At 39.5% G+C, this 11,711-nt stretch overlaps 3 protein-coding genes across 3 annotated transcripts; 1 reads left to right on the top strand and 2 right to left on the bottom strand.

Moving 5' to 3' along the window:
* Positions 1 to 728: 728 nt before the first annotated feature.
* Positions 729 to 1,520, bottom strand: ndufaf8 (NADH:ubiquinone oxidoreductase complex assembly factor 8). The gene is made up of 3 exons (XM_056770854.1): positions 1,235 to 1,520; positions 978 to 1,088; positions 729 to 809 (listed from the first exon to the last, which is right to left on the bottom strand). Exons 1-3 carry the CDS (start codon positions 1,313 to 1,315, stop codon positions 789 to 791), a joined length of 213 nt encoding a protein of 70 aa, XP_056626832.1. The 5' UTR covers positions 1,316 to 1,520; the 3' UTR covers positions 729 to 788.
* A 209-nt stretch (positions 1,521 to 1,729) lies between these two features.
* tepsin (TEPSIN adaptor related protein complex 4 accessory protein) lies at positions 1,730 to 6,887 on the top strand. The gene is made up of 13 exons (XM_056770850.1): positions 1,730 to 1,989; positions 2,435 to 2,507; positions 2,583 to 2,674; positions 3,053 to 3,146; positions 3,265 to 3,332; positions 3,423 to 3,504; positions 3,719 to 3,787; positions 3,909 to 4,097; positions 4,172 to 4,355; positions 4,491 to 4,604; positions 4,820 to 4,898; positions 4,986 to 5,120; positions 5,266 to 6,887. Exons 1-13 carry the CDS (start codon positions 1,951 to 1,953, stop codon positions 5,758 to 5,760), a joined length of 1,713 nt encoding a protein of 570 aa, XP_056626828.1. The 5' UTR covers positions 1,730 to 1,950; the 3' UTR covers positions 5,761 to 6,887.
* A 1,105-nt stretch (positions 6,888 to 7,992) lies between these two features.
* On the bottom strand, positions 7,993 to 11,675 carry si:dkey-21c1.1 (uncharacterized protein LOC100150256 homolog). Its single transcript, XM_056770853.1, has 4 exons — positions 11,526 to 11,675; positions 10,903 to 11,005; positions 10,245 to 10,359; positions 7,993 to 8,672 (listed from the first exon to the last, which is right to left on the bottom strand). The coding sequence occupies exons 2-4, from the start codon at positions 10,932 to 10,934 to the stop codon at positions 8,421 to 8,423; spliced, it is 399 nt and encodes a 132-aa protein (XP_056626831.1). The 5' UTR covers positions 10,935 to 11,005; positions 11,526 to 11,675; the 3' UTR covers positions 7,993 to 8,420.
* Between the last annotated feature and the right edge of the window lie 36 nt (positions 11,676 to 11,711).

The raw sequence follows: 11,711 nt of genomic DNA, 5'->3' as shown, positions 1-11,711 counted from the left end.
CCTTCTATCAATTAACATCTGGTTAATGAGGGTGCAGGAAGGGTGTATTTAACAGAGGCACGGCTTTATGTTCCATACGGGACGAATAAGAGCCCGTAATCTTTTGTGGTGCCAGGGACATGCACCCCATGGATACACATTAATCAGCTGGTCTTTCATGTTCCGCCTTACTTTTGTCTGATTGGAAACAAAACCCCTAAAACCGCCATCTTCGGTTTCAAGTCCAAATTTAAAGCCTGACTCAATGCTGATTTGCAATCATTGGAAAATGCATGATAATGACCACCCATCATATGACACCTCATAACGTATAACTCATTCCGACTCCCCCTCATCAAAGACCCCAAACATGAAATGTCTGGTTAGCATTAGTCTGGCTCTTTAACCTACATGGCGATATATTCAGATGTGAAAACAGCTATATAATGATTCACGAGTTGATGATCTAACGTTTGTGTGTAGTGTATTGTATTGTCTTCATATGTATTGTCTTCTCAAAACATTCCTAAGCATTTGTACTGTTTGTATGTGTACAAACCGCAAATATAAACTTATAGTCAATCCAGATGGCAATTCAAAATACTATTGTGTTATTTTGTGCTATTACCTTTTAACTGATGACTTAATTTATTTCCTTAGAAATAACATTTATTATGCTTTGTGTGGAAGACAATTATGGATTTCGAACACTACATATATTTACAGAGAGAAGGAAATAAAGAAGTACATATTATGACAGATCATTTTTCTTTAGTTTGCCATTAATATCCCAAACACTGTGATGTTCTTCACTTCACCGCCTTTTTCATCTGCAAACAAAACAAAATTAGTTAGGAAAGATCAACAAAATATTAAGTCAAATAAATAAGTACTTTACACAATGAATAATTATAAGAATGCATTGGAAACAAGGCCATAAGCAATGCATTGGAAACCTATTTGTATTGTTATTTGGATGGATAGACTGATAGACTCACAGCAGATTGAAAGCAGCTCTTTAATGCTTCAAATTCTTTAGCACACATGTTTTTGGTCAGCTCCTGTTTGCCAGTGGTTGTGGCGGCCACACATTTACCATAGAAAGCTGCCTAATAATTCAAAATCATTGACATGATAAACTAGGCATCATACATTAACTATATAAAATGCTTCCATAATTAACATCATGTTTTAGACAGTACACATACACACTGTCTGATATTATATTATTAAGAATAGAGAATGAATACTGTACCTCTGCTGAGCATTGAGAAAACATCTCTGGGAAGAGTCTCATTCTCGCTCTGCTGCGAGTCCACACATTTGAACCGGGCATATTTTTATAGCAATAATATTAATTCGGTGCGATTAGCGTATTTTTACCCAAAAATTTCCTGCCGGTTCATAGCGATTTATTAAACTCGGAGCCCTAACAGTATTTATTCAACATGGACAGCGCCATGCTGGTGACCTCTGCGTTGTGTACACTCCCCATTGACGAGAGACTGGCCAATCGGTGCGTTCATCGGTGACTCAGAAAATTGCGTTACGCTTTGTGATTCGTCGTATGACCACACACGTAAGGAAAGAGCCAATCAAACAACGATCAAAGATATTTTCAGGAGCGCTAAGCGTGCCCTCATGAATTTCGCTTCGGTCGTTAGTCACGTGGGGGGGGGACAGCGTCTGATTGGCTAAAGACAACATTGACTCCAAACGCGTGGTATTCTTTAATAATTTAATATAATGAAATCAACGATACGTTAAAATTCAAAACGTGGCTGTATAGAGTTTTTAACTCTTGCGTAAATTTGACTCTGAACTTAAAAATAAAACCAGCCCAAAAATAAAACCGTCAGGCATCGAGCGCGAGTGGGCGCACTATGCAGAGGCTCGCGTGTAAATAATCTTGGTCATCCGCCCTGTGAGAAATGAAACACAGACCGGGGAATAAACATAATACTACACATCATGGCTACATTACTGGAACGACTGGGCTTCTTACAAAAAGTACGTATATATAAAAGTAAAATACGAAATATGACGTTAGTTGAACTGTCTTTCATAACAGTTAATTTCCCATGTTGTTTAGATAGCTTAAACTAGCACAGAATGAAATATCAACTAACAGCCACCGATGGTAACGATAGTACTTTAATACTCTTGTTTTAACAACCCGTATGTTGGCAATAACAACGTTTTCATACACGTACTAAAGCAGTATTATGTGTAACTTAGAAATGCCTTTGAGTCTTTTAAAGTCATTGTACTGTACATTAACATAGTCATCTTTCTTTCAGTGATGTCATTGACGTCTGATACCTTGGTACCACCACAGTACTTTCAAATATTTTAATATCAGTGTGTGTGGTTTCTATAATAAAATACACGGGACATATTGCTGTAATAAATGTACATAAAGGTGTCAAAAAGGCTCTTCTTTTCTTTTTCTCAGGTGCCCACGCTCATGAGAGCTACAGCAGATGACGAATCGCCATGTCCAGGTTATCTTTTTGAGGAGATCAGTAGTATCCTTTGCAAGTCTAGCTTAAGACAAAATAATACACTTTCTGACATGAGGACCTTAATGATTGAACTCTAAGAAATTTCACATGAGTCTGTGGGGTGCTGCCAGTGTCTTTTGGAGTACCTCTTGGAGAGACTGCAGGTGGAGTCCTGCCATGTCAAACTCAAGGTGAGAGGTTTAAACCATGTAGGGGTGATTTAAGGAGTAGTTCACTCAAAAATAAAAATTCTGTCATCAATTTTCCAACTTTGTATGGTTCAAAACCTGTATATGACTCTTTCTTCTGTTGAAAAAAAAAGGAGATATTTTGAGAAATGTAATAGTGCTTTTGTGTCAGTACAATGGATGTCAAAGAGGTCAGGGTTGTTTGGTCTCCAACGTTCTTCAAAATATATTTTTGGGGTTTCTACAGAAGAAAGTCATTCAGGTTCGGAATGACATGAGGATGAGTAAACGATGACAGAATTTTTATTTTTGGGTGCATTTCCCCTTTAAGGTCTGTGTAATTGTTTAAAAAAAACAATGTACCTCTTTACTTTTTTTAAGGTCCTGAAGATTCTCTTACATTTATATAGCCACGGACCACCACACTTCCTCACAGAGCTTCGACGGAATGCTACGTTTATACAGGAAGTGATTGGTAAGAAGGTCTCAACAGTTGATGCTATACTGATTGATTGAGTAAAACGTTCATCTTTTATATCACGTTGACATTTTTTGTGACAAATCTTGTGATAGTGTTGTGTCTCTGTGTACAGTGTACAGTGGCCCTCTGGACCCCATCCATGGGAATGCCCCCTTTCAGAAAGTCAGAAGCTCTGCTCAGGTAAAATGATTCTTTAATACTCCTCTGATTGAACCTATGCATATATCTGTCTTATGTCATATTGAGAGACCAGCATTTGTGTTAATACAGGAGTTGGCCAGTCTTCTCTTTAACGATACCATGTCTCTGGATTCTGGAGTCGCTCCGTGTAAGAAAGTGACAACATCCATGGGTAAGTGATTCTTGCATATTCTGTTTGTATCTGACAAAATATTTGCGTTTTTAAATTATATAGGTTTTGATGTTGCAATGATGTTTATAAACCTGCTGCAAGACAATGCATCTGTGTTTATAGCAACATTTGGATGTAGGTTAATGATCTATCAACCACAGAATAGTCATTTTTAAGCAGTCCCTTTATCTCTATAAACTCTTTATTTTTCTAGGAATGGGCTCTGAGTCCCTCAGGTCTGGCATGCAGGGGTTTGGATACAGCCCAGGAAAGACAGAGTCCAGTAAGAATCAGCCAATTCATGTCATTCATCCAAGTCCAGTGCCAACCACCATGACTTGTCTCGTTTTCATTTGCAAGTCATCCTGACGCGTTTCCTCTTATGGTTTTCCGCTCCTGTTTAGGTGGAACGACTCTATTGGACAAGATTCAGAGAGCTGCGGAAGTGGTCGCCAGCGCCGTCCTTCCTCCAGCAGAGCATCCTGGAATTCGTCTCCTTGATAACCACTACCACGCCGTGGTGGCTCCTTCTGCTACAGTGGAGATGGCCGTGCCAGCATGTGCCTACAACATCCCATCCCACAGCCACAGAGGTGAGCTGGGCACAATCTCCAGTCAGGAATGCATGTTAATGAATTTAAAGCCCTAATGTCTCTCCGTCTCACAGCATCTCACAGATGTCCAGGGCAGGTTGGTGGAGGCTGGGAGGAAACGGACAGTAGCAGCTCCTCCCACAATTCCTCCCAAGAGAATGTGCCAGTCACCCAGACCTCAGTGGGCAGGAGCAGTAAGTCGGGTGGCTCGGGCAGCCACTCAGGGGCAAGTCGGGAGAGTGGTGACCTAGCAGAGCGGTAAGAGATCCTAAATTAGGCTTTTATTAAGCTTTTCTTCTTTCTTTCTTCTGATCATGAGGTGAAATTTAAGCCAGTTGTGTTCATGGCAGATTTGCTTGGTTGTTGTGATGCATTTGAGTTTATTGGTTTCAGTGTGGAAGCTATGCAGCTGGGAGACTGTGCTCAGGAGATGGCACTTATCAGCAGTCTGACCAGCGGTTCTAAAGTCTTCCTGTCCAGAGAGGAGAGCCAACACTTCATCAAAGAGTAAATCATTCATGATTCCACAAGTTCAGCTAATGTTGATTTTGGCATCAGTTTGGGTAGTCAAACTGAATAATAATTCACAAAAATTCATGCATTGTAATGGGCGTACCAATTCACCATATTTCACACGAAAGTTGTTTAATTTATTTAATTGACAATTTCAAGGTCATAAATAGAATAAGAATTATTTGTTTGTTCTCTGTATCTGGTTTTAGATGTTCAACTCTCAATTGTGAGGTGGTAGTTGAACTTTTGTCACGCAAACTCCAGGACCACTCCCAAACTGCCCAAATGGTAAGCTCATTTGAGTTCATAACATCATTTTAACTAAATGGGTAATTGTTGACAGTTCAATGTACATTTTTTTCTAATCACCTGCAGAGGGCGCTATGTTCTCTGGCCTGCCTGATGTCATCAGACTTCCTCTCCCTAGACCATATTTTCAATATCACACACAAACGACTTGCACAGCTTAGTGAAGGAACAGCAGGCCCTGTCGCCAACAAGGCAACCAAGGTACTGTGAGCCAAACAACTGTGACTTCTTGGGAAGAAGCTGGTTCTTCACTAGCTCATAGTTTCTATTAAGCACGATTACAAAAGTACTGTTTAACATTCACTTGATATTATATAAATATATTACAAATATTTTGTTTCTCCAGCTCTTAAGGCAGTTTGAAGCTTTGCTCGGCTGCGTCACACATCCCAGGTGTGACACTGCTGGACGTTCAGTCTCCTCCAGCTCTTCACTTTCAGAGCAGCCCAACAAAACTTTCACCAACCCGCGCCTATCAGGACAACTAGGAGAAACAGCAACTTCTGTTATTTCTTCAGAGGAGCCGCCATCTAGACAACGCCCACAAGCTAACATCACCACATCTGAGTCTCATATCGAAAGAGAACAGGAAGAGGAGAAAAACAGCTGCAAGATACAAGAACCATCCAGACTGTCGCTCTTCAGTGGGATGGAGCTAGTGAACAGAAGCAAACCTGTGTGTTTGGTGGAGCCCGTTCCTGTCGAGACCGGCGTGGAGGCCACAACAGACACAGACTGTGCGAGTGAGAAAAGCTGTGAGAGAACTATAGAGTCACCTGCTTCGAGTATACCCGAGCAAGTCAAAGAGCAAATGTCTGCCTTCACTTTCCTCAATCTCTGATGCCAACTTTCATCATCAATCGTCATTCAGACAGTTGTGCTGATGTGGGGAATACTTCACTGTTCAATAAATTCAGCCTGTGTGGTTTTTATTTTAAATGAAAGCATAACCAGAAACATTATATAGTTGCGTTTCATGACCATGTTTATATGCACATGAATACTTCCAAGTAATGCAAGAATTTGGTATCAATGGCGATCCAGCATTCTTAAAACTCTTGAAAAATAGATGTACAGCATGATTCTGACTTCAGTTTACTCTATGCACCGTGTACCTGTGGAAATGCTGCTATTCATTGGATTCATTGAGTCTGTGATCAGTAATGGTACAATTCATTGAGATATGATTAGGAAACAACTCTACAAATGAGTTGTTTTCATCTTTTAACAGTTTAACATGTAGAGACAAGTAATCTGTTCATAGATTGATTTTTCTGAAAAGTTTGAACAAAATATTGCTCAGTGAGCAGTTTAACCAGCCACCTGTTTGACTGAGCTGCTGTTTTAGGGGGATAAAACGTATCTTATTGTCATTATTATTGAAGTTTCTTTTAATGATAGTAATGGTATAGAAATAACACACTTCACCTGTAACGTCAGTTTTCCAAAATTGCCGATATTTGGAATTTGCACTACAACCTTGCTTCTTCCTAAAAGCACTTACTTACCTGTACTTACCGGTTTCACAGACCAGGCATGAGGCTAAAAGGAATTTGTGACCTGTCTTAACTGAATATAGCTTGCACAGAAATATCTTAAAATATATCAGTGCCATTGTTTTGTCTCAAGATCCACGATAGTAACGTCATTTTCATAAAAGCAACACAAATATCTTAATTCAACTAAGGCATAGTCCTGGCTTAAGCGAAGCCGTGTCTGTGAAACCGTGCCAAAGTCTTCCAGTTTGTATAGTCCAAGAACAAACATTGACACTCACAAAGAACAGTGTTATCTTGCCAAAACTTTAACTGTCTAAATTATGTACAAACATGTGCATAATACTGCTGTCTTGTGTGTGAGGTAAAGTGTTATAGTATTTAATGCTGATGAATGAGAAAAAGCTGATTTCAGTGTCTTAATGTTCTCGTATGTGATCAGACACTCAAATATACTTATATTTAAGAAAAACTTTATTTTTATTTACATTAGAGCAACATTTCATAAAATAACAATGATTTCAAAACCTGTAAATTTGCTAGCTATGTATTATGTACAGTCCTACATATAAAACAGAATGTTGATCGCAGGGATGATTCTCATCATCAAAAGCTAATAGACGTTCACACAGTGCCTGGGCTTAAACAATTAAACCTGTTTGAGAGGTTCCTCAGACAAGATGTAAAACGTCTAAACAGGAGTAAAGCCGACTGCGAAGGTTCTGTGCATTTTCATTTTGTAAGACCACTGCGTCATACTTGTTTACAATGCCTTTCTGAAATAATATGAGCCATTGTATATGTTGTTCGAACAATGGATACAAAAGCAAAATGGGTTGTGTTAATGAGTAATGATAGGACTTTGGAGCACTGTAGAGGGCTGAGTTGGGTGTAGGCTTACTTTAGGTCTTTTTTTATGGCGTGCCCATAGAAGACAAGTCCTCACGTTACACCAGAACCCAGGGACTGACAAAACTATTTCAAGCCCTTTTCCTGTATAAGTGTTTGACTTGTTCGTATGAATTTAATTCATATACATTAGATTAAGATATCAAACCAAGCAGCTGCAATAATGCATCTACTGTAGATGTCAAAACAAACTCTGCATTTTCATTTAACCTCAACCTAAACCAATGGAGACACAAGTGTCATAGATTTTAAACAGTAAATTTCATGATCTCGCTTTACAATCTGACAAATGTGTTTTACTTCAAAAGGAATTCTTGTCCTATCTTTACAACAAATAACTTGATCTAATGCATTGATATTCATACTGTTCTTTATACGTGTCCAAATATTTTTTAGTTCCACTTTCAGTTTGCACCTAAAAAACCCGTCTTAAACCTTCCTTCTCAGACAAAGAGCTAGATATCGTCGACAGACCATAGTCTAACATGCAATCATGAAATTTTAGCCCAATAGTCCAAAAGCCTCTCCTAAGGAACAGGAACAACCACTTCATGGCACACGGAGAATCCCCTAGACCTGAGTTTTAGATATTCAGATATTCCGTAGACACACAATTCTTCCAGGAATGACCAATTCACATTCAAAGCATGGCTGCGAACATAATCAAATGGTTTAGTTTTCATTTTAATATTTTTAAGGTCTTAAAATAATTATTTAAGTTGCAAAAAAGTGCAAGAGTGGTACAATGTATGTTCTAAGACAAAAAAAGAAAAACAAACAAGATCCATCCTCTGAACAGCACCATGCGGCCTAGTAGAATAAACGGGACAGAGCTCATATAGTCTTGTTAGAACTTGCAATATTTTTAAGATGGACTCAATGTTGATATTACTTTTATATAGCACCTATGTGACATTCATGGTCAACACGTCAAGTAGAGCCCCACACAACCACTATGAACATGAAAAAAGTGCTGCAAAAAGATAAACACATTTAGAGGGCTTCCGTTTGTGCCAGGCCTTAAACTGGCCCCTAATGTCCCTCTCACAGGTCCCCTGTACATTATGCCAAAGGCTGTCAGAAGAATCGCTGGCAATCACGTCGGCCCCTGCTGACTACGAGTCTGCAGGCTATTAAAGTGTGCCTCTCTCAAGATGCGGTTGATGTGGTCGTACAAGACGTTGTCTTGGCTCAAGGAGATGGCCGGATCTTCTGTGAGGGTGGGGGTAAGGGGGCTGCAGGGAGCCTGGGAAACATGGAGTTGTCTTTGGTCACTGCTCTGAATGCTGGAGTTGGCCGCAGTCATCTGCTCTGGACTGCTAATCCCACTGCTGTCACTGCTGGAAGACTGTTGGGAAGAAAAGAATGTATTGAATTGAGAGAAAGCTGATATTACTTGCAGTTTATTCAACACAAGAGTTGAATTCAATAAACAGTTTATTGTGACTGTTAGCAGTTTTCCACAATTTTATGTGATACAATTGTATCATGCTATGTCATGCATTCTGACTTCTTTACACTGTTAAACGTGCTGGCATCTCATGCTTAACATGGTCAACTTGCTCAAAAACGAGTTGGACGTAGTATTTCTGAACTCGATTCACTCCCCCAGCATTCCAACTTGTTCTCTGGATCCCGAAATATTCCATTAATGGGCCATTCTCCTGGAAATGCACGGCAAGGCGAAAGAAAGGGCCGACGGGCGACACCCGCTTACCATCAAGGTTATCTGAGCTGCGTCAAAATAGATGGCTGCAGCTTGTTACTCTTGCGATTGTGAAGTTTAGGTGTGTCTATTTGTTTAGGGCATTTCAGTGATGGATGTTATATAAACGTGGATATAACGCTGGATTTGGAGATCGTTGAAACTGATAGACAGCGCGGACCCAGTGCTGAAAGATGCCGGACATGAACTGCACACTGAAAGTCAAGTCATACGTTTGTGTTTTGTTGGCAATCGAAGTGTACGTGCGTAATGTACAAAACACGAAGGGAATAATGTGATGATGTGTTGCTTGCTCGTGCTGTAGTTCCATCCCACTCTCTCCACTAGTCCCACCTCTAGCAGCTCGTGTTTTTCTAGAAATAATCGTACCGCTGTATCTCTCTTTTATAACTGGGATCATATTAAATACTTTTTGAAGATACGTCTTATGTGATACTACTGTATAGGCACTCAAGATTGGAACGAGATTGGCAGAAACTGCCTGTGATACGCGATCTTTAAAGTGAGCAATTCAAATTGTGAATCCTCATAACATATTCACATAATTGTTTACATACAACACAATTGTAAACAAACCATGATGTATATATCTTTTTAAGCAAGCTAATATATTTTATATATATAAATTACATGGCACCAGTTGCATAAAAAAATTGTTGCTAGTTCTAGTTCGATGAATGAGAAAAAGGGCAATGTTTAATACAGCCACAATAGCAAAGGAGGACTTTTTAGCCCAATCTGAATAAAGGAAACAAAAATAAGTCCAGGTTTAATTGTTGGACAGAAATATATGTAAGCTTGGCCAGTGATTAGATGGGACGGACTTGGTCTTTTAGGACTAATTCTAATTGCACTTCTGGTTAGTGCTAAACTACATTTCGTTACGCTGTACTTATATATGTGTAATGACAATAAAGTTGAATCTAATCTAATCTAATCTAAAATACCTGCCTAGAGACGTTGCAAATATGGCCACCAAAAATGGTGGCTTAGCTTGAAGAGATTTCGGAAATGTCAAGTCAAATTGTGTTCATCTAACATATACTGTATGAAAATGTAGAATATGTGCATAAAGAGTACAGTATACATACTATATACAGAAAATATAAAGAAAGGAATACTACTACGATACTTATTATAAGTATAAGAATGAACTTGAAGTGTCAACGAGTTGTCTTGTTCAACGTAGCCTACCTCAGAGTCCCAGACATCACGGCCAACCTCAGGAAGAAAGGAGTAACCTCCGGACCTTTTCGCCTGTGGCAAAACCTGAGACTCCTCCTCCCCATCACAGCTGCGTCTGCGTTTCCTGTTGACAGAGATCATCACCATAAAGTTTCCTTCACCGCTCCATTAGCACAAGGTTTATTTAACATGCATGGAGTAATTCACATCAGCATCGCACAACCAAGCCCGTTTGAGGTGTTTCAGACTATTACAGACTATTGCAGAATCTGCAGCAAGGGCCTTTTAATACTGCCAACAGCTGCTGCGAAACATTTCTCCAGCGCTGGACCATTGCACATTTGAGTGAACCATTAGTCATCAATATGCCCACTGCATGATTATGACTCAGAATTAAGATTATTTCATTATAAAAAACGTCACCAACACAAGAGCTGTCTTGATGCTCAGATTCACCACCGAATCATTTAACAGATATAGCATCTAGTCAAGAGGATCAGACTTCTGAAAGAACATCTAAAAATAACCACCAGACATCAAGCAGCACAGCAGATCTGCATACACTGGTAACAGCAGAAGCCTTCGTGGTAACTCATGCAAGACCAGTGCACGTTGCAACAAAAAGCATGAACAATTCCAAGCTATCAGAAGATATGAAGGTCGTTACCTGTTTTCTGTCAACATTGTGTATCTGTGCATTGGACAGCCAAATAAGGGCAGATCGCCGTCTTCCCCTGCAGCAGTTTGAGGGAATCTGCGGATTTTCCACCCTAACAATGAGCAAAATAGTGTTTGTTGTGAAGATCACGTATGAAATGAGTAGTACTGGTGATATTAAAACAACCTGCAATGAAATGTACATTGCAGGTGTACAAACACAACATCTAATTGATCTCACAATGTCAGATATAACAATCATAATGGATCGTGTTGATGAATTATGTTTTTGTACATATAACGCAATGATCAGTTCATGTTATAAAACATCATCTGCATACGAGTAACAAAGGACGAAAGCCGCAAGACAGCTCCACCTATGTCTGTCGTTTTCTTATTAAGATCAGGCATCATTTGAAATCTTATAGATTTATTTGTTTCGATAGATGCACAACTCATATTAACATCGACACGCAAAAATAGCGATAGTGTCAAACAGGCAAACAGAGAGACACAATGCGTAGTTGGCTGTACTTCCTCATCGCGATCTACGGTTCACACTACAAAACAATCGAAGTACATTTAGATGAATAAAACTGTACATGAATACAGATGAATGTCGTGTTGGAGTACCTTTCTTTCTAACGACTGGCACCCGCTGTCTGTTTGTTCTTGAGTTCGGCCATTATTTGAAGTTACAATGTATCACTGTCGCCGGATCGCTCACTCTGGTTCACTCTCCCATCTGTTGCTGTCGCGATGACGTAACACGCACGTCGTTACGTTGTTGTGAAGTAACACGCAATGTTGTAAAATCGT

Source organism: Triplophysa dalaica, chromosome 17, assembly GCF_015846415.1.
Source record: "Triplophysa dalaica isolate WHDGS20190420 chromosome 17, ASM1584641v1, whole genome shotgun sequence".
Lineage (NCBI taxonomy): Eukaryota > Metazoa > Chordata > Actinopteri > Cypriniformes > Nemacheilidae > Triplophysa > Triplophysa dalaica.
This window is presented reverse-complemented; position numbering and strand designations above follow the sequence as displayed.